At 40.2% G+C, this 27,959-nt stretch overlaps 1 protein-coding gene across 1 annotated transcript in view; it reads right to left on the bottom strand.

Moving 5' to 3' along the window:
- LOC129259027 (PH-interacting protein-like) overlaps nucleotides 1–27,959 on the bottom strand; it is a 42,015-nt gene that overhangs the window by 5,140 nt on the left and 8,916 nt on the right. The window contains exons 9-34 of the mRNA XM_064098375.1: nucleotides 27,817–27,917; nucleotides 27,441–27,511; nucleotides 26,722–26,822; nucleotides 25,633–25,772; nucleotides 24,928–25,087; nucleotides 24,374–24,508; nucleotides 22,815–22,943; nucleotides 22,112–22,337; nucleotides 21,542–21,718; nucleotides 20,615–20,789; nucleotides 19,567–19,663; nucleotides 18,902–19,105; nucleotides 17,253–17,332; nucleotides 16,394–16,562; nucleotides 15,104–15,352; nucleotides 14,436–14,560; nucleotides 13,545–13,739; nucleotides 6,554–6,615; nucleotides 5,866–6,005; nucleotides 4,660–4,919; nucleotides 4,282–4,408; nucleotides 3,694–3,843; nucleotides 3,255–3,407; nucleotides 2,355–2,470; nucleotides 1,279–1,613; nucleotides 402–785 (exon numbers count right to left, since the gene is read on the bottom strand). Of these exons, the coding sequence (XP_063954445.1) occupies nucleotides 402–785; nucleotides 1,279–1,613; nucleotides 2,355–2,470; nucleotides 3,255–3,407; nucleotides 3,694–3,843; nucleotides 4,282–4,408; nucleotides 4,660–4,919; nucleotides 5,866–6,005; nucleotides 6,554–6,615; nucleotides 13,545–13,739; nucleotides 14,436–14,560; nucleotides 15,104–15,352; nucleotides 16,394–16,562; nucleotides 17,253–17,332; nucleotides 18,902–19,105; nucleotides 19,567–19,663; nucleotides 20,615–20,789; nucleotides 21,542–21,718; nucleotides 22,112–22,337; nucleotides 22,815–22,943; nucleotides 24,374–24,508; nucleotides 24,928–25,087; nucleotides 25,633–25,772; nucleotides 26,722–26,822; nucleotides 27,441–27,511; nucleotides 27,817–27,917 (4,261 nt within the window). The remainder of the gene's footprint in view (nucleotides 1–401; nucleotides 786–1,278; nucleotides 1,614–2,354; nucleotides 2,471–3,254; nucleotides 3,408–3,693; nucleotides 3,844–4,281; nucleotides 4,409–4,659; nucleotides 4,920–5,865; nucleotides 6,006–6,553; nucleotides 6,616–13,544; nucleotides 13,740–14,435; nucleotides 14,561–15,103; nucleotides 15,353–16,393; nucleotides 16,563–17,252; nucleotides 17,333–18,901; nucleotides 19,106–19,566; nucleotides 19,664–20,614; nucleotides 20,790–21,541; nucleotides 21,719–22,111; nucleotides 22,338–22,814; nucleotides 22,944–24,373; nucleotides 24,509–24,927; nucleotides 25,088–25,632; nucleotides 25,773–26,721; nucleotides 26,823–27,440; nucleotides 27,512–27,816; nucleotides 27,918–27,959) is intronic.

The raw sequence follows: 27,959 nt of genomic DNA on the forward strand, positions 1-27,959 counted from the left end.
ACATGAAATTCTTTTTTATATATTTAATTGATTTGGGCCTAATGGGACAAATTGCGGACATGGTGATAAATCGATTTGTCTTTAATCTATGATCAAAATTGGGATTACTTTTGAAAAGTGCAATCTATAAGTTAGGCCTCAGGAGATCTGTAAAACGAAAGACACAGTCAATTTAAAAATCAATAATAAAAGTAAGGTTATTGGAAAACTAAGATAATCTTGTGTTAAAGCAAAGCCATTTTCCTAAAGTCCATAAAGAGAAAGATGAAATTAATGGTTCCGATGAGTCTACCAACCAGAACTATTTGTTTCTAAGGAAAAAAAGCATGGTAAGGTTATTATACTGTTTGTCATACTTTTGCTTTTAAGAAATATTGATTTGAATCTGCAGTTCCACTTACATCTTAACCTTGTCTTTCTAACAGGCTCTTCCTCTGCCTCTTCTTCCTCCTCCTCCTCTTCTTCTTCCTCCTCCTCTTCCTCTTCTTCGTCTTCTTCTCCTGATTCTTCTACCCCCACCTCCTCCTCTTCGTCCTCTTCCACCTCAGTATCATCTTCTTCCTTTTCCTTCTTTACATTCTGTTCCTCGATCTCGGTTTCTTCACCGGAATCTTCTTTTTCCACCTCCTCCTCCTCTTCTTCCTCTTCTACTTCTTCCTCAATGACTGGCTTGGCAGAAGACTTCTTTCCCTTTGCTTTTCCTTTTCCGCCTTTCTTTCCACCCTTGGATTCAGCCTTTGATGGTTTGTTCGGAACTGCTTCTAATTTCACATTAGCTTGAGGTTCTGAAAAGAAAGAAGCAAGAAAGTAAAATTGGAATTGTTCATGTAACATTTAAGTCAAATAATGCCAATCCAATAATATTCAAAAGTACAGTAGCTTGAAAAAAATCTAATGACAAGACACCAAGGTCAAGTATTCAGCTGGAAGGTTGACAGTATTCTTCTTATGTGTGTTTATCATCTACAAGGGAAGGCTAGACACTGACCAGAAGTGGTTGCCTAACACAACCCGCTTCTAAAGTTGAAGCCATCAGGTCTTCTTGGCTACACTGCTACTTGATCAAAGGACATTAAAGCTTTCCAACTGATATATATATAGTCCAATGATTCCGCTCTGTAATAGAAAAATGGCATTTTCCATGCAAACATCCATTAAATTTAAAAAAAAGGAGTAATATCCCTTTGAAATGAGAGCTTGTAATGGTCTAGACTGACTCAGATTATTTCCAAAAATCAAGATGGCTGGGAAGTCTGAACACTTCAGTTAACTACTCACCAATATCGGTATCGGAATCATCTTCATCTTGAGCGACACCATTCAGCTGCTTTTTATGAGTTACCCTGGAAGAGTTTCCATGACAACCACTTGGTCCTGGCTTGTCCGTATCCTCCTCCTCCTCTTCCTCGCTCTCCTCTTTCCTCCTCTTCTTGGTAGACCTTGCCAATCGTCTCTGGATGACAGAGGGGCCGGGGGCGTCGATGTCGCTGGCGTCGTCATCGCCGTCCATCGAGTGACCCATTGTCAGTGACCTTTTGACCTTCAACCGCCTCACATGGCGCTTCTGCGGTGATTTGTGGCGATCCTCCGGACTAGACAGCAGTTGCTTCCTCCTGGGATGACACAAAATTAATCTTTACACAGTCATCGAAATAGTGATAATCTGAGGTTAGACGGGAGTTTTTAAGAGGTTCCTCAGAAATACGGTTGAGAAGGCACCTTAATGTCTTGATCCATGTCATTCAGCAGACATCCTGCTCAACTTCATTCCTCTCCAATCTACCAATTTCAACACTGACAAAAGAATGGGGCATCCAGGAAACTAATGCATAAGACACTGAGCAACATTCCTTCTACAGAGCTCAGCAAAGACTTTTGTAAAAGCACACAAGATAATGATCTGGAGCTGTTGCAGAAAGAGTTTCAATCAAACACAACTTGATTTTCACCCAATTGAATATGCACATTTGGGACTTGCGCTTGGTATTTCCACTTGCGATTAATCGCAGCTCTTTCGGCATCGGGTCCCAGTCCTCATGACCAAATGCCCTAGGTGCTGTTTCATAAAGAATTGTTATAGTAACAAATAAACAGTATCTATAACCAAAAAAATCAGCCCCTGGTATAGACTAGTCCCCTGGCTGTTTCTTCAGTCCCAATCATTTTCATAACTCCCTAGAAGGTCAAGTTTACTTCTGAATAACTCACACTTATCAACTACTTTCTTACAGCACTATTCACATTTCAGAACAATCATGCAACATTTAACATAACCTACACAAATATATACCATTTGTTTATATTTTGAAAATCAGAATTACAATGTGTAACAAGTATGAACATAAATAACCTACTTTTTCAATCCCGTTTTGACCTGCCTCTCGTAATTGAGGGCTGAGCGATAGTTGCCGATTATCTTCAAGAAGCGTTCTTCAAAGACAGCCGACAACCTCAGAGTCATGCCATAAATCTAGAAAAAAAAAAAAAACGAATGGAAAAGAAAATGATACACAAGAGAGATTTGGGTCATTATTCAAACAAATGAGGGTAACATTGACCAAGATATGAGCAAGATTGTCATATACTGGGGGTGAGACTCTGTGAACTCTTTCCATGCGTACTTCACACCAACGCACACTCGGTGCCGCGCGAACTTCGCATTTCATGCTCAAGCAAACAATGCATTATATCCCTCCCTGAAGATATTACAGCATAGAGGTGGTCATGGCCAGCGCACAAAGAGTTAATACGCTTTTCATGTATACCACTTCAAATCTATTAGGGAGTTCTGGGCCCAATATCATCAAACCTTGTAATTAATAGCAATTATAATTGATAGCAAGTTACAAGCTACTGATATAGTGCCAACTGATTGGCAGATATTGGCCAATTGTCACATAATTCTACCACTGGTTATTGCACGTTAACAAAACACCGGTCCAAAACCATAAACGTATGTTTTAATGAATGTTAAAAGATGGATTTTTAAAATGATGATGCCTCAGTAATTTCTGTCTAGTGGAGCAAACGGAAGAGTGGTCCCCACCCTACATTGCAATGCCAGTACCTGCAAATTAAATCACTTCAAATTCCCCTTGAATAATACGGAAACTTTTGCAACATTAAAAAATCCAAACATTCTCATTATTAGTTAGACTTTGTTCAACTTTCACTGAACAACCCCTCTTATTTTTCTCAGCAACATATTATATTATTTTGTTTTTTTACTGTAGACACACAACACTCTGACTTACTCTCGATTTTTTGTTCGGAGTGAAGCTCTTGGAGTTGGTGAACATCAGCCTGATGTCTTTACCAAGGTCCATAGGATCCCGGTAACTCCCGCTGGCAAACTGCTGTCTGATTGTTGACATGTCCATTGGGTGGTCAATAATTACTCTATACTCCTGCATGACGGGGCAATAGTGAAAAATATCAAATGTTTATGATTAGGGTGCATAAAATATCATGTATATACAGTGGTGCTAAAAAGTTAGTGACCCCCACAATTTACAAAATATATTAGCTGAATTTAAAAGACTAATAATCTAATATATCAACTCCTTTATCAGGATGACTCCCGACTCTTTACCAGAAATAGTCGAATATGAAAATGAGAAGGGATATCGAATTTATGGAGAAGCTGGCACCTATAAAAACCATTTCTTGTGACATCTGTCGGAATTTACTTACAGGATAAGCCCTTTCATCAACCGGTGTCCTGAATGGCTCCGAGTCATGGCAATCCCACATGTCTTTGATGAGTGTCTTACATTGCTCTACCCATGCCTTGGAGTTATAGCAGGCTCGGTTCTTACGCTTCTGCTTCTTGGATGGTGATCCCTAAGAAAATGGATAATAATTATGGTATAATTCATTCATTTTATTCATTTCATTCATCATTATTCCTACTAAAATCAAAAGTAATGTAGTCATCGTTACTATTTATGATTTTGGGGAAGTGGACATCTGTGAACTGTGATTAATTCAATAAATCAAAATGAATCTGTACTGGAATAAATATTCATTGCATTTTGCAAATTAAACCTACATGTATTTGTGAATTGTTTAATGGATCGATATATGCAAAATCTCATCTCATGCATCTAAGGCTTTCATAGACTTTGCTTCAGTATCTCTTTGTTTCTGTGAACCACCGATTAGGCCAAGGAAAAAGCTAACATGTAGTGATAGGATGCCTATGCTAGTTTTACCTTTTATTTTTCCCTGTGGACTCTGGTTCACTTTAGAATTAGAAAATTATGATGACAAATAACTTACCTTCTTGCCTTTTGATCTGCCACGTTTATCCTCGCTCCCTGAATGAGAGTCATCCACGCAGACATCAACATCACTATCCTTTGTGATGCGGTTGTAGATGTCCATGGCGTCGTCGCAGTGATCGTCCCTGTTGAGTAGGAAATGATGAGATGGAATTGATTGAATTGAAACTAACATGACGCAACATTGTTATCATAATTATAATCAAAATCACAATCACCACCATGAAGATGATGATGATGATGATCATCATCATCATTGTCGTCGTCATTATTATCCTTATCACCATCATCATCATCATTGTCGTCGTCATTATTATCCTTATCACCATCATCATCCTCACTATCATCATCTTCCTCCTCATTCCTCCATACTCACTTGATGACCTCCATAAAAATCTTGACCAGAGTCTCGGCCCACTGGACGATGATGCTGTCTTTCTCGTTGAACTGGAGGGCGTTCTGCTCTAGTTTCCTGACCTCCCACTGGAGCGCGGTGATACGGCGGTAGAAGCGGCGCTCAAGGCGGCGCATGATGGTGCTGAGGTCTGTAGGGTAAGGCACCATGGAGGCATACAAGGGGTAACGGCTCAGGTCAACCGGGGTGTTGAATTGCTCCGCAATACGAAGCTCCATCACCTAGAATAAAAATAATGAATAATAATACTGGCATTTACATCGTGCCATCTATCTAGAAATAATGTATTCCGTGGTGCACTGTTATTACCCCAGCTTTAGCTTGAGCTGCCTTCCAGTGCTCTGTGCATTCAAGGAATTAAATCCTGGCGGGTACCCATGCACCTCAACTGGGATGTGTTCAGCATAATGTGGATAAATTTCTTTCTGAAAGACGAGTTGGAACCACTAGACCACAACCCCCCCTAAAAAGGCATTGACACTTAAGAGAAAAGACACTGCATGTGGTCCCTATGACTAATATCTTGCAATACATATCGTTGACAGGTCCCCCTCTTCAATAGTAGTCTGACGTCATTAGATATCATGTGTTGTGATTTGGATAAGTCTCTGGAAGGTCCAGGGTTCATCCTTTGGCAAAGCCATTTTATCTATATTTGTCTCCCTCCTCTGTGGTGTATTAAATGGGTACCCAGTAAGTAGGATTTCCTTGAATGCTTGAGAGCCCAATCCGGGTAGCGGGGCTAAAGCTGGGGTAAAAGAATTCAGTGCTTAGAAACATTTATATAACAGTTATCATTGACTCAATTATCATCAAAAGTAAACATACAGGTGTAGGAACTTTCAGAATCAAGATCTTTATATCATCTTGGACATGGAGACCTGGGCCCCATCTTACAAAGAATTGCAATTGATCCGATCAACCACAACTATGGAAAGCCAGCAAGGTCAACATCTAAAGTGCATGTTTGTTCAATATATTTTCTAGATATGACGTATATTCATACATTCATCGCTTTCTCAAAAATTCAGTGTGCTTATCTTTGTTTACAAAGGACATTGTGCGAATTTCCTGTAGAAATAATTTACGACATTGATGGATTTCCATACAGTTGAGGTCGATCAAATCAAACAACTCATTGTGTAAAATGAGGCCCTGGTATCTTACCTGCTGTAAGCATTTGAGAAGTCTATCGCAGCAAGTATCCCTGTCTATATCTCCCCACTCCCCTGGACCTGGAACATAAAGCCTGGCAAATAGCTCAGCGTCTGTTACAGGTATACTGCCTCCTTTATTATCTGGCATATCTGATACGATGGAAAGTGTGAGAACATCAAATAAAGTAACCAAATTGAAGTCTATTTCACCAGAGAAACCATACATGCATTCTGATACATGAATATGCAAAACATGATCACCTACATGTACAGTATGAGGTAGGCAAATTCATCATAATATATTGTAAGAAGGCCTATGGTTTATGACAGGTACAGGTATATAATCAAGTACATGAAAAATGCTATTTGCATTTAATAAGAAAGAGCTTGTTAGTAATGAATATACATTGGAGTTACTAACCTCAAAAAATAAAGTTAAGTATTGGAAAAGTCAATCCCGCAGATACATATCTCTTAGTTCAAAATAGAATGTCAGCATTACTATCAATTGGTATGCATTCATCCCACAAACCAACAAAACTACAATTTAATCTTCTTTAGTCCCCACTTCGTTGTCTCCATTAAATGGTCTTTATAGGCAAGTTTCACACCGGAATAACAAAAGAAATCATCATCATTAGAATAATTAATTAAGTAATGTAATACAAATAGTAAATTTAATGAAGTAATATACTCACTCTCTTCGTCGATTGGCTCAAGATCCCACGGGCTCATTCGCTCACATTCTCCATTATCCCAGCTGAAATTGAAAAAAGTCAATAAAATTAGTATTGCATTTCATGAAAGAAGAGTAGAATTAGCAGAGATTATCATTATCGAAAGAAGCTTTTCCCCAACCCTTATTTATTTTCTATGCATGAATAGGAGTATGAGATAGGGAGCTACCATGAGCGGGTTCTTGTTGAAAGATGAAACCAAAGCAGCTCGGACTGTCGTTAAGGTGCCAAAGGCCAGTGACTATGAAATTATCTAAATCTATTTCTCTTAAACAGTTGTTGATTCTACAGAGCTTTTATTTTTACAAAATAAAAATATAATGACTAAATACAGAACAAAAATAAACAGACACATTCAGGATTCCTGAATGATCCCATGAAAAGCAGCTCAGATTGTTGTTAATGTACCTAAGACCATGACTATGGACTATCTAAGGTCTTTTCTCTTGAACCTTTGTTGATTCTACAAAGTTTTACGCAAAACATAAATAAGTATGATGCATAAAAATAAAAAAATACATGCTTTAAGGCCAGTGTCAAGAGGTCCTGCAGCCTCGAGCCATATCCAAGGGACTGAAAATTATATGGTAACTAACACTACTAGGTTACACCGACCATCAGGATATTCTGGGTCTAGCGGACTGTGTGCACGGATAGTCCCTTGCCATCAAGGAACATAAATTCATATGGTGACTTACTCTACAAGATAACACTGGAACAGACTATCGGGATGTTCTGGGTCTAGCGGACTGTGTGCAACGATAGTCCCTTGCCATCAAGGGACATAAATTCATATGGTGACTTACTCTACAAGATAACACTGGAACAGACTATCGGGATGTTCTGGGTCTAGCGGACTGTGTGCAAGGATAGTCCCTTGCCATCAAGGGACATAAATTCATATGGTGACTTACTCTACAAGATAACACTGGAACAGACTATCAGGATGTTCTGGGTCTAGCGGACTGTGTGCAAGGATAGTCCCTTGCCATTAAGGGACATAAATTCATATGGTGACTTACTCTACAAGATAACACTGGAACAGACTATCGGGATGTTCTGGGTCTAGCGGACTGTGTGCAACGATAGTCCCTTGCCATCAAGGAACATAAATTCATATGGTGACTTACTCAACAAGATAACACTGGAACAGACTATCTGGATGTTCTGGGTCTAGCGGACTGTGTGCAACGATAGTCCCTTGCCATCAGGGACATAAATTCATATGGTGACTTACTCTACAAGATAACACTGGAACAGACTATCGGGATGTTCTGGGTCTAGCGGACTGTGTGCAAGGATAGTCCCTTGCCATCAGGGACATAAATTCATATGGTGACTTACTCTACAAGATAACACTGGAACAGACTATCGGGATGTTCTGGGTCTAGCGGACTGTGTGCAACGATAGTCCCTTGCCATCAGGGACATAAATTCATATGGTGACTTACTCTACAAGATAACACTGGAACAGACTATCGGGATGTTCTGGGTCTAGCGGACTGTGTGCAAGGATAGTCCCTTGCCATCAGGGACATAAATTCATATGGTGACTTACTCTACAAGATAACACTGGAACAGACTATCGGGATGTTCTGGGTCTAGCGGACTGTGTGCAAGGATAGTCCCTTGCCATCAGGGACATAAATTCATATGGTGACTTACTCTACAAGATAACACTGGAACAGACTATCGGGATGTTCTGGGTCTAGCGGACTGTGTGCAACGATAGTCCCTTGCCATCAGGGACATAAATTCATATGGTGACTTACTCTACAAGATAACACTGGAACAGACTATCGGGATGTTCTGGGTCTAGCGGACTGTGTGCAAGGATAGTCCCTTGCCATCAAGGGACATAAATTCATATGGTGACTTACTCTACAAGATAACACTGGAACAGACTATCTGGATGTTCTGGGTCTAGCGGACTGTGTGCAAGGATAGTCCCTTGCCATCAAGGGACATAAATTCATATGGTGACTTACTCAACAAGATAACACTGGAACAGACTATCTGGATGTTCTGGGTCTAGCGGACTGTGTGCTACAATAGTCCCTTGCCATCAAGGGACATAAATTCATATGGTGACTTACTCTACAAGATAACACTGGAACAGACTATCTGGATGTTCTGGGTCTAGCGGACTGTGTGCAAGGATAGTCCCTTGCCATTGAGGGACATAAATTCATATGGTGACTTACTCTACAAGATAACACTGGAACAGACTATCGGGATGTTCTGGGTCTAGCGGACTGTGTGCAAGGATAGTCCCTTGCCATCAAGGGACATAAATTCATATGGTGACTTACTCAACAAGATAACACTGGAACAGACTATTGGGATGTTCTGGGTCTAGCGGACTGTGTGCAAGGATAGTCCCTTGCCATCAAGGAACATAAATTCATATGGTGACTTACTCAACAAGATAACACTGGAACAGACTATCGGGATGTTCTGGGTCTAGTGGACTGTGTGCAAGGATAGTCCCTTGCCATCAGGGACATAAATTCATATGGTGACTTACTATACAAGATAACACTGGAACAGACTATCTGGATGTTCTGGGTCTAGCGGACTGTGTGCAACGATAGTCCCTTGCCATTGAGGGACATAAATTCATTTGGTGACTTACTCTACAAGATAACACTGGAACAGACTATCGGGATGTTCTGGGTCTAGCGGACTGTGTGCAAGGATAGTCCCTTGCCATCAAGGGACATAAATTCATATGGTGACTTACTCAACAAGATAACACTGGAACAGACTATTGGGATGTTCTGGGTCTAGAGGACTGTGTGCAAGGATAGTCCCTTGCCATCAAGGGACATAAATTCATATGGTGACTTACTCTACAAGATAACACTGGAACAGACTATCGGGATGTTCTGGGTCTAGCGGACTGTGTGTAAGGATAGTCCCTTGCCATCAAGGGACATAAATTCATATGGTGACTTACTCTACAAGATAACACTGGAACAGACTATCGGGATGTTCTGGGTCTAGCGGACTGTGTGCAAGGATAGTCCCTTGCCATCAAGGGACATAAATTCATATGGTGACTTACTCAACAAGATAACACTGGAACAGACTATTGGGATGTTCTGGGTCTAGCGGACTGTGTGCAAGGATAGTCCCTTGCCATCAAGGAACATAAATTCATATGGTGACTTACTCAACAAGATAACACTGGAACAGACTATCGGGATGTTCTGGGTCTAGTGGACTGTGTGCAAGGATAGTCCCTTGCCATCAAGGGACATAAATTCATATGGTGACTTACTCTACAAGATAACACTGGAACAGACTATCGGGATGTTCTGGGTCTAGCGGACTGTGTGCAACGATAGTCCCTTGCCATCAAGGGACATAAATTCATATGGTGACTTACTCTACAAGATAACACTGGAACAGACTATCGGGATGTTCTGGGTCTAGCGGACTGTGTGCTACAATAGTCCCTTGCCATCAAGGGACATAAATTCATATGGTGACTTACTCTACAAGATAACACTGGAACAGACTATCTGGATGTTCTGGGTCTAGCGGACTGTGTGCAAGGATAGTCCCTTGCCATTGAGGGACATAAATTCATATGGTGACTTACTCTACAAAATAACACTGGAACAGACTATCTGGATGTTCTGGGTCTAGCGGACTGTGTGCAACAATAGTCCCTTGCCATTGAGGGACATAAATTCATATGGTGACTTACTCTACAAGATAACACTGGAACAGACTATCTGGATGTTCTGGGTCTAGCGGACTGTGTGCTACAATAGTCCCTTGCCATTGAGGGACATAAATTCATATGGTGACTTACTATACAAGATAACACTGGAACAGACTTTCTGGATGTTCTGGGTCTAGCGGACTGTGTGCAACGATAGTCCCTTGCCATTGAGGGACATAAATTCATTTGGTGACTTACTCTACAAGATAACACTGGAACAGACTATCGGGATGTTCTGGGTCTAGCGGACTGTGTGCAACGATAGTCCCTTGCCATCAAGGGACATAAATTCATATGGTGACTTACTCTACAAGATAACACTGGAACAGACTATCGGGATGTTCTGGGTCTAGCGGACTGTGTGCAAGGATAGTCCCTTGCCATCAAGGGACATAAATTCATATGGTGACTTACTCAACAAGATAACACTGGAACAGACTATTGGGATGTTCTGGGTCTAGCAGACTGTGTGCAAGGATAGTCCCTTGCCATCAAGGAACATAAATTCATATGGTGACTTACTCAACAAGATAACACTGGAACAGACTATCGGGATGTTCTGGGTCTAGCGGACTGTGTGCAAGGATAGTCCCTTGCCATCAAGGGACATAAATTCATATGGTGACTTACTCAACAAGATAACACTGGAACAGACTATCGGGATGTTCTGGGTCTAGCGGACTGTGTGCAACGATAGTCCCTTGCCATCAAGGGACATAAATTCATATGGTGACTTACTATACAAGATAACACTGGAACAGACTTTCTGGATGTTCTGGGTCTAGCGGACTGTGTGCAAGGATAGTCCCTTGCCATCAAGGGACATAAATTCATATGGTGACTTACTCAACAAGATAACACTGGAACAGACTATCGGGATGTTCTGGGTCTAGCGGACTGTGTGCAAGGATAGTCCCTTGCCATCAAGGGACATAAATTCATATGGTGACTTACTCAACAAGATAACACTGGAACAGACTATTGGGATGTTCTGGGTCTAGCAGACTGTGTGCAAGGATAGTCCCTTGCCATCAAGGGACATAAATTCATATGGTGACTTACTCAACAAGATAACACTGGAACAGAGTATCGGGATGTTCTGGGTCTAGCGGACTGTGTGCAACGATAGTCCCTTGCCATCAAGGGACATAAATTCATATGGTGACTTACTCTACAAGATAACACTGGAACAGACTATCGGGATGTTCTGGGTCTAGCGGACTGTGTGCAAGGATAGTCCCTTGCCATCAAGGGACATAAATTCATATGGTGACTTACTCAACAAGATAACACTGGAACAGACTATTGGGATGTTCTGGGTCTAGCGGACTGTGTGCAAGGATAGTCCCTTGCCATCAAGGAACATAAATTCATATGGTGACTTACTCAACAAGATAACACTGGAACAGACTATTGGGATGTTCTGGGTCTAGTGGACTGTGTGCAAGGATAGTCCCTTGCCATCAGGGACATAAATTCATATGGTGACTTACTATACAAGATAACACTGGAACAGACTATCTGGATGTTCTGGGTCTAGCGGACTGTGTGCAACGATAGTCCCTTGCCATTGAGGGACATAAATTCATTTGGTGACTTACTCTACAAGATAACACTGGAACAGACTATCGGGATGTTCTGGGTCTAGCGGACTGTGTGCAAGGATAGTCCCTTGCCATTGAGGGACATAAATTCATTTGGTGACTTACTCTACAAGATAACACTGGAACAGACTATCGGGATGTTCTGGGTCTAGCGGACTGTGTGCAAGGATAGTCCCTTGCCATCAAGGGACATAAATTCATATGGTGACTTACTCAACAAGATAACACTGGAACAGACTATCGGGATGTTCTGGGTCTAGCGGACTGTGTGTAAGGATAGTCCCTTGCCATCAAGGGACATAAATTCATATGGTGACTTACTCTACAAGATAACACTGGAACAGACTATCGGGATGTTCTGGGTCTAGCGGACTGTGTGCAAGGATAGTCCCTTGCCATCAAGGGACATAAATTCATATGGTGACTTACTCAACAAGATAACACTGGAACAGACTATTGGGATGTTCTGGGTCTAGCGGACTGTGTGCAAGGATAGTCCCTTGCCATCAAGGAACATAAATTCATATGGTGACTTACTCAACAAGATAACACTGGAACAGACTATCGGGATGTTCTGGGTCTAGTGGACTGTGTGCAAGGATAGTCCCTTGCCATCAAGGGACATAAATTCATATGGTGACTTACTCTACAAGATAACACTGGAACAGACTATCGGGATGTTCTGGGTCTAGCGGACTGTGTGCAAGGATAGTCCCTTGCCATCAAGGGACATAAATTCATATGGTGACTTACTCAACAAGATAACACTGGAACAGACTATTGGGATGTTCTGGTCTAGCGGACTGTGTGCAAGGATAGTCCCTTGCCATCAAGGAACATAAATTCATATGGTGACTTACTCAACAAGATAACACTGGAACAGACTATCAGGATGTTCTGGGTCTAGTGGACTGTGTGCAAGGATAGTCCCTTGCCATCAGGGGACATAAATTCATATGGTGACTTACTCTACAAGATAACACTGGAACAGACTATCGGGATGTTCTGGGTCTAGCGGACTATGTGCAAGGATAGTCCCTTGCCATCAAGGAACATAAATTCATATGGTGACATACTCTACAAGATAACACTGGAACAGACTATCGGGATGTTCTGGGTCTAGCGGACTGTGTGCAAGGATAGTCCCTTGCCATCAAGGGACATAAATTCATATGGTGACTTACTCAACAAGATAACACTGGAACAGACTATTGGGATGTTCTGGTCTAGCGGACTGTGTGCAAGGATAGTCCCTTGCCATCAAGGGACATAAATTCATATGGTGACTTACTCAACAAGATAACACTGGAACAGACTATCGGGATGTTCTGGGTCTAGCGGACTGTGTGCAACGATAGTCCCTTGCCATCAAGGGACATAAATTCATATGGTGACTTACTCAACAAGATAACACTGGAACAGACTATCGGGATGTTCTGGGTCTAGCGGACTGTGTGCAAGGATAGTCCCTTGCCATCAAGGGACATAAATTCATATGGTGACTTACTCTACAAGATAACACTGGAACAGACTATCGGGATGTTCTGGGTCTAGCGGACTGTGTGCAAGGATAGTCCCTTGCCATCAAGGAACATAAATTCATATGGTGACTTACTCTACAAGATAACACTGGAACAGACTATCAGGATGTTCTGGGTCTAGCGGACTGTGTGCAACGATAGTCCCCTGCCACCAGGCATCATCGATCATCGCCCTGAAGCGATCTTTCAGCTTCCACTTCATGGCAACTGATTGGTCGAAGTGTTGACGAAGAACTAGGAAATCAATGACGTCCGGCATGTCATGGTATCTGTGAGGTAACAATAATAAGAAAAAAGTGCAGTTACATATAAAGAAAAATACACAGAATTCAGGCTCTTCCTTCGCCATTAGTGTTCAACACATTTTCATTATTGGCAAGAAATGAAATTGAAACACCTTCAACAAAACAAAAAAAGAGAGAATTTATGAATAAATGGAATGGACTTATTTCAGAAAGACCTTTAATTTGGAAACAGATATAAGAGAATCTGAAGGTCTATAATTTTAGAACCAATCTGATTTTCATTGATACAATTTCCTTCCAAACATAATCCTTTTTTAATGGCTTCAACATCATTACCTTTGACGTAATAAAAATGAACAAAAGTTTTGAAATTGCAATACCTAGCCTTCATTTATTAATTATGTGACATTTTTTCATCAAACATTTTATGGCAGGGTTTGAAGTGATCCAGGAGGCCATCAAGGCCATGGACTTGGATGCCCTATTGAGTGGCCTCAATGTCCAACTCATTTGCCTTGGAGATTTTTGTGCCCTTTTAAATTTTTTCTCATTTGTGCTTTATCTAAAAGTGGCCTTACCCTAAAAATATACAAATTTATGGCCTGTTATGGGTATTATTACATGAGGGTGTGGGTTAGTGTGTGTGAGGGTGTGTCTGTCTGAATGTCTGCATATAATTGGTTTCTACATGGATTGAAGACATGAGAAACTGTTATTTACTTGATGGAGAAGCTTCCTCCAGTTGATTTCCTCGTCTCTGGATCCATGAAAGCAAGTTTCAGACCACACAGTGTAGGGGGTCCGACTTGGTACTTGATACCCATCACACGTACTAACTCATGGTCCTAAAAATAAAAGAAGCAAGAAATGGAGACTATTTGTTACATTGGCTGAGTTTCTTACACATACTAATATCATTATTTCAATCATCATCTATTTAAGGTGTTCATCATCATGATTACCATTGTCAAATCTACTACCATACTATTATGCTACAGGTCCATCTTCTTCCTCTCCCTTCCCTAGTCCCTCCCCTTCCTCCTACTCCCACCACCCCCATCTCCTCCTCCCCTACCTTCCCCCATCCTCCTTCTCACTTCCCCTCCCCTCTCCTCTCCTTCTCCTTCCTCCTCCCATTCCTGTCCCCATCCCCTACTCTCCCCCCTACTCCTCTTCTCCACCCCCATACTTCTCTCCCTCTTCCTCTCCTCATCCTCCTCCTCCTAATCCACCTCTCTTCCACCTGCCCCTCTCCTCCTCCCTTACCCTCTTCTTCATCTATACCTCCTCCTCTTCTTCCCTCCTCCTTCCTCTTTCCTCATACCCCTTCTCTAGCTCCCCCTTCCTCCTTCTTCCCTCTCATTCTCTCAAACACTAATCCAACTCACCCTGAGATTAATTTTGGTCCAGTGCTGTTTCTTGGGTTCTATGTGGTATACCTTCCTCTTCTTGACTGCAGCAACATACGCCTCATGACCCTGCCGAAAGTACATCACCTCATCACCCATCTGCGGCACGTAGGGGGTGCGCCTTGGGGTAGCGTCGGTGATCCAGAGAGGAGGCTTCATCTCCTCTGGGAGCTCTGCCATCGGTTCTGTGTCGTCCATCTCCATGTCATCGATAAGGGCCTTCGGGGGCTGAAATAAGAAACTTACAGGATTAATGACTACAGTATTTTACAAGTTATTAATATTAATATTATTTAGGCATTTTCAGGTATGAATTCTGTGAACTCAATACCGCAAAGCCTGACCAAATAAGTGAGCTATTTAATGTTTGAAGATGTTCCGTCAAATTATCTTAAGTTATCACAAGAAAACAGGACAATATACAAATAGCGAATAGGCATGAGTGCGATGGTGCGAGATTTTGCATGAGGTGAAAGAAAGATGCTCTATTCAACTATTCAAAGAATATTCACTATTTGTGTTGTACAAGGCCTCGGAGTTTAGCGAATTTATGAAAAAACAAAGAGTTTTTCCTGCAGTAATTTATGAAAAGGGAGCAAAAATATGGAAAGCGAAAAGCAAAATCCCACAAGCGAACACCTCGGGCAGCATTGCACATTTAGCCAGCAGGCTATACGCGTATTGCACCTGCATTTTTACTGAGCGCAATGAATTGAATCGTATTGTGACGTCACCTCCTAAAGCCGTGCAACGGTACATTTTGGATGGTACGTCTTTTGTGCAACGGTACGAATGTTTGACATTCAGCCTCCCATTTGCTCGCGTACAACAAGCTAAGTAGGCGTTGTACAAATGGAAATATACTAAAAACGTCCACTATTTATTAAAAACTTCCCAACCACCTTGATGACACAAGGGAAAATCCTTCCATGTCTTGTCACCGGGGTGATTGACTCACACAACAGCTTGAGCAAAAGAAATATTTGACAATTTATGATACAGGTCAATAACAAATTTTGATACAAGAGTTCTGACGTCATTCCTTATATAACTTAATCCAAGTGAGCCCAATATGAATGAAAGACTTAATAATTCAACTTGGGTAATTGTAACACAGAGTTAATATTTCCACTTATCTTTTTTACAAGGTTTCCAATGGAGTCACATTTGATTTTACATTTAAAATTAAGTTACACTTGATTTTACATTTACATCTTTCCTACAACAGTTCTTTTGAGTAGAATGCCAGTCGAATGATAAGGATCTTACCCTTCTTTTCCTCTTTGATTTCACAGGGGTTGCTGATGGAGTCTTCATGGGTGAAGAGCTAGACTCCCCTCCAGACTCCCAGGGCATTTCTCTCCTTCTCGTCTTCCTCTTTGGTGGTTGGAGGTTGATGCCCGCATCAGCCGTCCAATCAGAATACTCGCTGGATTCACTGAAAAAGGATTTTTAAGGATTCAATTTTCATTATCGAAATCTCCTGCCCGATATACAATCTCATGTTTTCATAAACACACATTTCATTTGCAAAAATTTTCTCATTCTACAGGGGCATGATGCAATAATTACCATCAACATTGTCAACAATGTCACCATCATCATCACCATCATCCTCTTCATCATCATCTTAATTTTCATCACATCAATCATCATCACCACCACCATGATCATCATCACCACCATCATCATCTCTCACATACACTCTCTCTTTCTTGTTTAATTCATCCGCTCTTTTTAGACTGGAGGGAAGTTCCACATCATCATCATCATCATAACCATAAAAAATATCAATGATACTAATTATAGCAACAATAACATTAGGGATATATATGTCATGGATGACAAAGCCGACTGTCCTCGTCTGATAATAAACACTGGGAATTACAGAAAATATTGGGTCAGATAGATTTATAATGGGGTCATATCCCATTCCCTTTATGTAGAACCGTCCTGAAATTTTAGGTCTCTAATTTTCTAGTTATTATTTACAGTGCCTTGAGCAGTCTGTGAAGGGAAGTAGGGACAGAAAAAAGTGGGAGTCCAGTGTAAAAGAGAGATTTATTATTCTATGGAATTGGCCTATGTTGGACAGCTGAACACAGTTTTAACATCGTTTCTGTCTCACCTTTCATGTTCACTTGTACTACGCCATTCAACCTCCTCCTCAGACGTCTCTGCTCCAGTCATTGCTCCTTCATCCGCAGGCTGAAAGATAAAAGGAATACCTCCATTGTTTGGTCAGTTTTCCAAGCTGACATCCAGGCAATATCTCTAATCTACACATTTTATGATGCAATGCATTGCTCTTTCTACACATCATTTTAATAAAAAATAAAGAGCTGTTGAAAATGGTCTCTAAATATATACAGACGCTTTCAGTCAATATATTTCCACAGTTTCCCTATCCTCTGTTCACTTCACTCATCCCTTTTGCCTGTCGTTTTTGCAACCACATCCTCTACCCTCATTCACTCACTCACTCTCTCTCTCCTCGTCTCCAGCCCCCCCCCCTTCCCTAAACCTTACCTCATCCACATTCGTGAGCGTATCATCTACTTCCCCCTTCTACCACTTCCTCAACCCTCAGACCTCTCTGTCTACCCTCATTTCCTCCATCCTGCTTCTCCTCCTCCTCCCTTCTTTCTCCACCCCCTATGTATTCCCTAACCTTACCTCATCCACATCAGTGAGTGTATCACCCCTTTCATCTCCTTTCACAACTTCCTCAACCCTCAGACCTCTCCGTCTACCCTCATTTCCTCCATCCTGCTTCTCCCCACCCCTCCTCCTCCCCCTCCATCTCCACCTCCTCACTTCCCGTTCCCTAAACTTTACCTCATCCACATTAGTAACTGTATCATCCCCTCCCTCTCCTACTTTATCCTCCACCCTCAACCCAATACCCTCATTCCCCCATCCTGTTCCTCCCCACCCCTCCTCCCTCTCATTCCCCATCTCACCCCTCTTCCCATTCCCAAACCTTCACCTTCACCTTCATCTGCTTCTATTTCCTCCACCCTCATTCTCCTGTCTCTTCTCCAACCAAATGCCATCTGCTCTTCCTCCTCCCCCATCCCACTAGTTCCTAACCTACACCTCCTCTCTCTACATCACCCCCTACATATTCCATACACCTTATCTCATCTACATCAGGGAACGCATAATCCCCTTTCACCACTTCCACGACCATCGGTCCTCTCCATCTACCCTTATTCCTTCATCCTGCTTCTCCCCACCCCTCCTCCCCCTTCATTCTCCACCCCCTATGTATTCCATAAACCTTATCTCATCTACATCAGCGAGCATATGATCCCCTCCCTCTCCTACTACATGTACATGTATATTTCCTCCACCCTCAACCTCCTACCCTCATTCCCCCATCCTGTTCCTCCCCCACCCCTCCTCCCTCTCATTCCCCGCCTCACCCCTCTTCCCATTCCCTAAACCTTACCTCATCCACATCAGTGAGCGTATCATCACCTTCATCTGCTACTATTTCCTCCACCCTCATGTTCCTGTCTCTCCTCCATCCAAATGCCCTCTTCTCTTCCTCCTCCTCCATCCAACTAGTTCTTCCCCTACACTTCCTCCCTCTACATCTCCCCCTTCCCATTCCATACACCTTATCTCATCTTCATCAGTGAACGTATCATCCCATTCATCTCCTTTCACCACTTCCTCGACCATCGGTCCTCTTAATCTACCCTCATTCCCCCATCCTGCTTCTCATCCAGCACCCCCTCCTCCTCCCTCTTCCCATTCCCTAAACCGTACCTCATCCACATCGGTGAGCGTATCATCCCCTTCATCTGCTACCATTTCCTCCACCCTCATTCTCCTCCTCCTCTCCTCCTCCATCCCAATACCCTCCTGGAGGGGAGTCCCATCCTGGTTGGCTCTGGTCCTGTAGTTGTGGTTTGCCGTCTTCTTCGGCTTCTTCCTTCTCCTCAATCTCTCATAAGAGTCGCCAGAATCAGTCTGCAAGGTAAAATGTGAGTTAATAAACATTTCATGTTTCTTGTGTAACCAAATTTCATAGATTAGATTATCCCTCATACAAGGATGCCTACATTCCAAACAGGGGGCTGTTTAACAGACTTACGATTTACTGTGATGAAAACTTTTATTTTGATTGGCTGTTGAGCCCCCTTACCATGTTAGTTATACAAGAATGGGCAAGTTACTGTAATTCTAAGTCATTTATGAAATGTATCCCATTGCTGGAGGATTCTGTAAGCTTAAGAGGCATGATTTTGTGGAAAAACCCTGTAATTTTCTTGCAAAAACTCAAGGTAATACAGTTAGGGAAACTTCAATAAACCCCTATATGTGGGACCTCCCTGAAAAGATATGTCTACATTCTTTTTAGTTCATATCAAAAGTTCCTTTACTTTCAAATTATCATGAATTGGGCAGTTCATGCATTTCGATAGACTCACCGTTTCAACTGGAGAGGGCATCACCTTCTTTTTCCTTTCTGCCTTGAACCGCCCAGAAGCTTCCTCATCTAACTTTCTCCTGAACTCTTCCCGGAACCTAAACAAAAATCATATAAAATGGGGCATTTGATAATAACAAGGAAAACACAATTTATATGTCTATAAGACACCCAAGCAACAAAAACCTTTATACTGTCTGGCTCAAATAAAACATAAACGCCACTAAACAATCATAAGAAGTGTTGCACACATCTCCATCCCAAGCCAAATGTGTATGCCAAATCTCAAGCGCAAAATTTGAGGAGGGGGAACAATCACCACAAGGGATGAACTCATATGCTATAATACATTATTATCAGTATTTAATAATCCCTCTGTAATTTGTTTCGCTGGGTATAGTTATTGCTAGCTACAGCTGGATTCTCCTTGCAGACCATGTGACAAGCAGACAAGGGCCCTGTCTTAAGAAGAGTTACGATTAATCCAATCAACCACAACTATGGAAAGCCAGCAACGCCAACATCTAAGACATGTTTGTTCAAAATAATTTCAACATATGTTATGTATCCATACATTCATCATTTTCTTGAAAATTCATTGTGCTTCTCTTTGCTTACAAAGGACATTGTGCAAAATTTCAGTAGAAGAAATTGTGAAATTGATGGCTTTCCATGCAGTTAAAGATTGATCAGATCAATCATAACTCTACGTAAGACAGTGCCCAGGATCCCGCTTTACAAAGAGTTATGATTGATCCAATCAATCGTAACTCTATGGAAATCCATCAGTGTCCTAATATTCTTCTACAGGAAATTTGCACAATGTCGTTTGTAACCAAAGAGAAGCACGGTGAATTTTTAAGAAAACAAAGAATGCATGAATATACATCATAGAAAATACTTTGAACAAACATGCATAAAAGATGTCAACGTTGTTGGCTGTCCGTAGTTGTGATTTATCGGATCAATCATAACTCTTTGTAAGACAGGGCCTCGATGTGTCTCATATGCACTAACTATAAACAAACAGATGATACAATATTAATTACCTTGCCACAGCATACGACAATGCCGGCACAACCATCCTCGTTTTGAACGACAGCAGTTCCGCCTGAGATGCCCGCTGGCTGACGGGAACGTTTCCAGTGGCCTGACGAACGCCCTCTATCTCTCCTGCTCTCCGTAATCCTCTTGGGGACATGGACGGGGATAGTGGACCATTTGCTTTGGAAGAATGGAAGAAATGAAGTTAATTTTTCAACATTCAAATGTCCAAGTTTAATGAACTAGATCCATAACTTTCTAACTTCTGACATTTTAAGAACTTGACCTTGGTATGTTCTCATTGTTAATACCCCCAAAATGATCAAGGTTTAATTAACCCTTAAATGACCTTAGAGCTTAATCATGTGACCTTAAATTCTTGCCATATTATATGATCAGTGATACTTGATTACCCTCATGTCGAAGTTTCATGAACAAGTTATGATGACATTTCAAAAACTTAACCTTAGGTTAAGATTTCAATGTTGATAACGCTGCTGCTGCTGTTGGATACAACTCCGCCTAAAGTCTTGCTGTGTTATGCAGGCGAGACGAAAATGAAGCTCTGAAAAAATTACACCTGAAAACCATTACCCAGTGCTTCAAATGCTTCTACAATAATCCAAAAACACCATTCCAACCTCATTCCTTACACTATATGTGTTAGGAATGATAATCACTGTTGAAGAAATTGATGATTTGTTGATCATAGACATCCTGAAAGTGTCTGGATGATTTTCTTTTCTTCCTAGGTGTTTTGGGGGCTTTGGGGATGGAGGTAGTTGATCCTTTAAAAAAAATACTTAATACAACACGCATTAAAGTTCAGGATTTTTTAATAACACCTCTGTCATATTAAAAAATGTCTTAAACTAGAGCCCTTCTCTGCCACTCTATATAGACCAACTCTTGAAAGATTGTCTTCACTGTACCTGATCTACCAGGAGTACGAGGGCCCTCCTGCTGGGGCTCCCCCCTCTCCCCATCCTGCTCCTGCTGCATCCGATGAATCAGTTCATCCAGGAGACTAGCGGCTTGATTGGCCTCGTTCTCCTCATTCAGAGGCTCCGGCTCCCTCATTTCTCCTTCCCCAATCACTTCATTGTTACCTGAAAGAAGGGAACAGCGGGCATATCACAATAGTTGGAAAATACTTCCATAGTGTTTTTAGTACTTAGTATCATATTTCTTTCATATCATTACCCCAGTGGTTACCTTATGTTAAAACAAGAAAAATATGGAGTAGTATCTCAATTAATGCAAGAAAGGATCACCAGTCATTTTGAAATTGTGCATAACTTTAATACAAACAGATTTAGGAAGCAACCCCCAGAAATAAATCATAACATAAATCTCTTACACAGACATGCGCGTTATAGAAAAACTAAAAAAAATAGCTAATATATAAAAAAGTATATCGATACAAAAACTACAAAAATAGCTCATGTGTAAAAACCTACACCAATTCTGTAAAACAATGGCATCTTGTGATCACAACTAACCATTTTCGGCCACACCAATCTGGGGAACCAGCGCATTGTCCGTGCAGTTCTCCCGACCCGGAACAAGCCTCTGGTACCTAGGAGGATGGGGGTTCCCATCGATATCAACCAGGAAGGGCGGGGGCATGAGGTGTGGTGCCTGCTGTGTCTGCTCATCAAGGACATAATTATTGGCATCACGGACTAGAGGGCGGTAGTCGGTGTGGAAGAACTGCTCTCTGGGAACCTACAAAGAGAAATTTAATAGCACGATTTCTCATCAACTATCTCAAAATTTAAGTATTTGCATTTTAAGACCTTAGTAACGAGGGGAAAAGAAATAGAAAAAAGGTCAAAGGACTATATTTCATCATGACAAAGGATTTTTGGAATCAGATCTGTCAATGTATTTTTTTCTGCTGTGTATTTGCCTGCTTGATTGCTTCGAAGATATGCTTTGCTTTTTTGAAGTCTGGGTGATGTTTCATAAAGCTGATTGTAAATTTACGCACAACGGAAAAATGTTCTTAGGTGCAAGTCAGGTACATCTGGGTTTATGATTTAGCAAAGGAAAGGTTCACCAGTTGCGTGGAGAGTCATGCGTGACTTACAAACAGCTTTATGGACAAGGCCTCCTGAACCATCAAACAATATCAATCAAATGTAGCTCCAACTCAAACGAATAACAGCAAAGTTTAAAGAATTAATGATTGTGAGAACTAACCTTGTCATAAGGTTTGCTTGAGCCCATGCCAAAGATGCTGAAATGACCATGTGAATCAGTGGCTACAAATTGCTCTCCGGTTGGGGAGAATTTGCAATCGTAGATAGACCCGTACCCCTGGCCCTCAATCTAAAAGTAAAACAATTGGCAAAGATACAGATTAATGAAAGTGAAAGGAAAAAAAAAGGATATAAAATCTAGAAATATTCAATTTCAAACAATGTTAAAGGGGAAGTTCACCCTGAAAAAATGTTTGATGTAAAAATAGTAGAAAAAAATATTAGTGAAGGTTTCAGGAAAATCCATTAAAGATTAAGTTTATTAGAATTTTATGTTTGGGATTTGTCACGTCATAAACGAGCTGCTGCCCCATATGTTATGTAATATAAAGTGCATAATGTTTTGTGATAACTTGTTTTTTGACTAATTATATACTGAAGGTACAGTAAAAATCATTTTCAATTTTTTGAGAAAATGACATTTCTTTGATTTTTTTGCCATACAATATGTAGGAAAGCTGCTCGCATATGACGTCACAAATCAAATGATGAAAAGTCTTTAAAAAAATTCATTCTCTGATGGATTTTTCTCAAAACTTCGGCAATAGTTTTTATCATCTTTTATCCTATTTTTACATTAAACCTTTGCCAGGGTGAACTCCCCTTTAATCATGCCATTTATAGTTTCATGGGGAGGGATATGTCTTCCAAGCATAGGAAATACAATTCTATGCAATAGATAAAGAGCATTGCTAATAGAAAACAAAGTTTGCCAACAGAATTTTCTGCACAATATTTTCTTAAAACCGGGTTTATTTTCATTCAAATGAGCTGGATCCCATTACAGAAGGAATATCTTTGGATAGACACTGAATACCATATAGAGTATTGTATACATAAGTTGACTTTAAACCACTCACTCTGAGGTATGCATCCCACCACATAAAAAACTTGGTATTACATTTATCTACATTTGCCACTCTACATCCAGGTGATGTAGTGGGTAGCCCATTGAAGGAATTCCTTGAATGCGCTCTATCATGGTAGCAATGCTTAAGCCAAGGTCTTGATATTGCCAGCACCTTGAACGTTTTCTGTTTCGTGCAATATACAATATTATCCCTATGAAGTTCTGACCTCAGCATTTTGGATACCATGTCTCCTTGGAGCGTGGTGTAAATACATCCACAGCCCAAGCTTGGTCAGGTTCATGGGGGACCTAGATGTTGCCACATGAACACCTAATAGCCCCATTGATATCAGAGAAAATTTGCCTGGATAGACAGTTTGAACCAGCATTCACATATGTACCTTGGTGAAACTCTTCATGTCAAATTTGGAGTATGAAGGCTTTTCATCACACACTACCATGTCATGATATGGTCATGTAAATGCTGAAATATAATAGAGGTTTTCTGATGAAGTCGTAATTTAATGCTAAAATATAAAAAAAAAAATTTCTGATGACATCCTAATTTAGCAGACCATTAATATCATTATGAATTCAGAGTAACAAGAAAAAAAAATTAATATCTGCGACAGACTCATTAACTAACTTACCGTGTTGAGGAACCGGTAGAGCTGCTGACCAATAGTCAGATCCCATAGGAAGATTAGACCATCGTGACCCCCACTCAGGAATATCCTAACATCTTTAGGGTGACCTTCTAGGACATATACCTCATCTGTGTGACCCTACGGTAGAAACAAATAGACAGTGAAACAAAAATAAATTGTGAGTTTGGTAGACATATCATCACAACATTCATATTTTCAAAGAAACACTTAATTTTAAGGATCATAAGAAATAATACAAGATAGAAAAAAATACATACAAGTTACAAATGTAATACCAAATAATAAAAAAGAGTAAAAAAATACAGTAAACATTATAACATGTTGATTTAGAGTAGTTCATAGTTGGCAAACCATCTCATATGATTAATGGGCTGGAGAGAACACAATATGGGCACAAAATGCACACAGGAAATGCTTGTATTATACAGGACTGAACTTTTCATATCATTCAGGCAGTACTCTGGGCTTCATACAAATGGTTAAAATACATAGGGAAAGCTAAGAAGTAGCGCCTGGGACATAGCTACTTTACTCACATATAGCTCATAGACCAGTTTGCCACTGTTGGAGTTCCAGACGCGCAAGGAATGATCATTGACGGCAGTGACCACGTAGTAATCATTCTTATCCCATCCAACCATTGTTACCCGATGTTTCACTATCTTGTTGCCCTCGTCAAGACCTGGTGCTTTGGAACTAAGAGGAGGGAATCGAAACAACATGCTCAATAAATAACAAATCCCACTCAAAACTTTTAAAGAATTTTCATTTTTAAATTTTCATTATAATTTTCATCATTTTCATTCTCAATTCATTCATCTATTTCACTCATTTTTCATCTTCTGTATTTGTAATTACTATCTTTATTCATCATTTATTATCCATGTTCTTTGATTTTTTTAACATTTCAAAGACAAATTGGTATTTTTTTAGATGTTTTTTTTACCTGTAATATGATGAGATTATCTATTAAGAATTTAAACAGGATATACAGGGTATACATTGATGATAAGCAAAGACAGCAATCTCAGCTTTGCATCTACTTCTGGTCCCAACGTCTTTTCCTTCATCATCACCATTATTATACATGTAGTTTTAACAATCTTCATTATTATCATTTGCATGGCAATCATAATAATCATCATTATCATTGGTGCTACTATTACAATCACCACCGTCATCATCATCATCACTATGATCTTATTATAATCTTCATCACATGATCTGCAATCACAACTTACCCTGGTAATCTCGAATTCATGTTGAGGAGGATGCTCTTCCAGCCTTGCCTCTCATATCGCCACACCCTGGCCGTACCATCTTTGCTACCGCTGATGAAGCGAGACCCAGAATGGCAGAATCCGATGCTATCCACTCGATCCTAGATAACAAAAGAATCACAGTATCCATGGTAACCCTTGCAAAACTGTCAAGGAAATTTTATGATTTTGAAATGACTTGTCGTTAGAATTTCATAGAATTAGCTTTAGGGGGTTTTGCAAGAAAATGTTTGCAATCGATCACAAATTTTCTGCGGCAATTTTAATATCAATTATCAATTTTAGCTGTGGCAAATCAGATTACACTAGTTCTTGCAAGAAGCAGTTCAGCAATAAATCACAAATTTGTTTTTATTCTACTTTCATTACTGCATTGAAAATAATACAATATAATGTGTTTACATATGCAATATACAAAATAATCCATACTATTAAGTATATAATCATGATACATAATGAATGCAAAATAAAAGTGTTCATTTTTAATAATAATAATAATAAAACATTAATTAATTAATGCAGGAGACCGCCACAGTGAGCGGTTAAGCTTGGTATCGATGGCGGCCTCATTAAGGGAGACGTCAGGGAAACATGTTAAACATTGATTAAGGGACTGAAAACAGACGTGCAATTAATTGTAAGTTTCTTGCAACGCTCCATTAGAGTACCAGTGTGTTCATGTTTTTCCTCCTATTTTGGAAAGCATAACCATTTTGAAAATATCATGAACCTCAACTTCAAATTTAAATCAATGCTTTCATACATTTCTTAATTTCAGGTAACCCTCTTTTACAGACAAACTTGCAGGAGTTGATGTTAAATAAGTGGAAAATTCAAAGCAGTCAAAGCAATTTTTTTAGACCAGATACATGCAAAAAAAGTGCTATATACCTCTTTTAAGTCAAATTTCAACAGATATCTGTGGTACAACTCGATTTGCCTTCAGCAAAGTTACCTGTGTGTCTGTCAAACATGTTTCACTGACGTCTCAATAAAATATATCAGATTGATACAAGATTGTCTGATTGAGTTTGAAATGATTTTCCTTACTGTATGTGCCTCAAGCTCTGTTACTTTCTCAGGAGGGATAGTGTTGAAATTGTAGACTCTAATGGCATTATCTGTGCCACCGGCAACCAGGAATGTACCACCTATGAAAAAAAATCAATAAGAATGACATCAGTGACCATGACGCTGAAAAAAGAAACTTGCATAAAGGTAAAATATTTTGTGTTGCATCTGATTGCCAAAATATGCAAATTTGGACATTGCAGATTAATTGCAATTGATGGGGACTTTGGTTCAAAATTGCCCTGAGCCAGGCCCCCGTTTAATTCTTCCCTGCTTGCATAATGCATATCAATCTACAAGATTCCCCAAAGTATGTTTTGTTTGGTACAGCCATGTAAAGAAAACCTGTGTATAAGAATGTTTGCATTACATCAACTTGAAAGGAAAGCCTACCATGATATCAAATTGGTGAAATAAAAGTAGTAAAATGAACAAATCAATTAAAGTTTGATTAAAATCCGTCACAAGATAATAAAAAAACCTACCATTTTACGCTTTTGAATGCATTTATATTGTCACATATATATTGCTCTTTCCTATTTGGTGTAGTTTGTTGTCTATTATCAACTATTACAAAAATGTACTTATTTTACCAGCATTTTTAAGTACATACATACATATTTTTTTGCATAAACCTTTCTGAGAGGGGAAGAAAAAAAACACCTTTGAGGGTAAAAGTTACACTGTAGAAGACTTACCAGGACTGAAAGACAGACAAAGCATCTGTGAGCCAGGTCTGTTTCGCTCTTGGAATTTGATTGGCTTGTTACTACACACAAAAAAGGAAACAGAGAGAATAAGTACAAAACATATAACAAAGCTACATTCAATTAAAAAAAATTAAATACAACTGGAATAATTAGAAGGAGGATGTGGATGGGGGGAGGAAAAGCAGATGGAAGAGAAGGAGAATGAGAAGAAGAAGGAGGAGGAGAAGGAGAAGACAAAGAAGAAGAAAACAAAGACGAAGAAGACAAAGAAGAAGAAGAAGAAGCAGGAGGAGGAGGAGAAGAAGAAAAAAGAAGAGAGAGAGAGAGAGAGAAAAGCAAATTGAATGAAAAAAAAAAAACTTACTTGAATTTGAGAGTGTTTTTCTCCCATACCCAGATACACACACATCCATCTGCACCTGTAGAAGCCATGTAACGAGCTGATCCCCTGGCGTATGGAGAGAACTAGACAAGACAAAATATATAGAAAACTCGTCAGTAGAGAGG

The sequence above is a fragment of the Lytechinus pictus genome, chromosome 4 (genome assembly GCF_037042905.1).
Source record: "Lytechinus pictus isolate F3 Inbred chromosome 4, Lp3.0, whole genome shotgun sequence".
Taxonomy (NCBI): Eukaryota; Metazoa; Echinodermata; class Echinoidea; order Temnopleuroida; family Toxopneustidae; genus Lytechinus; species Lytechinus pictus.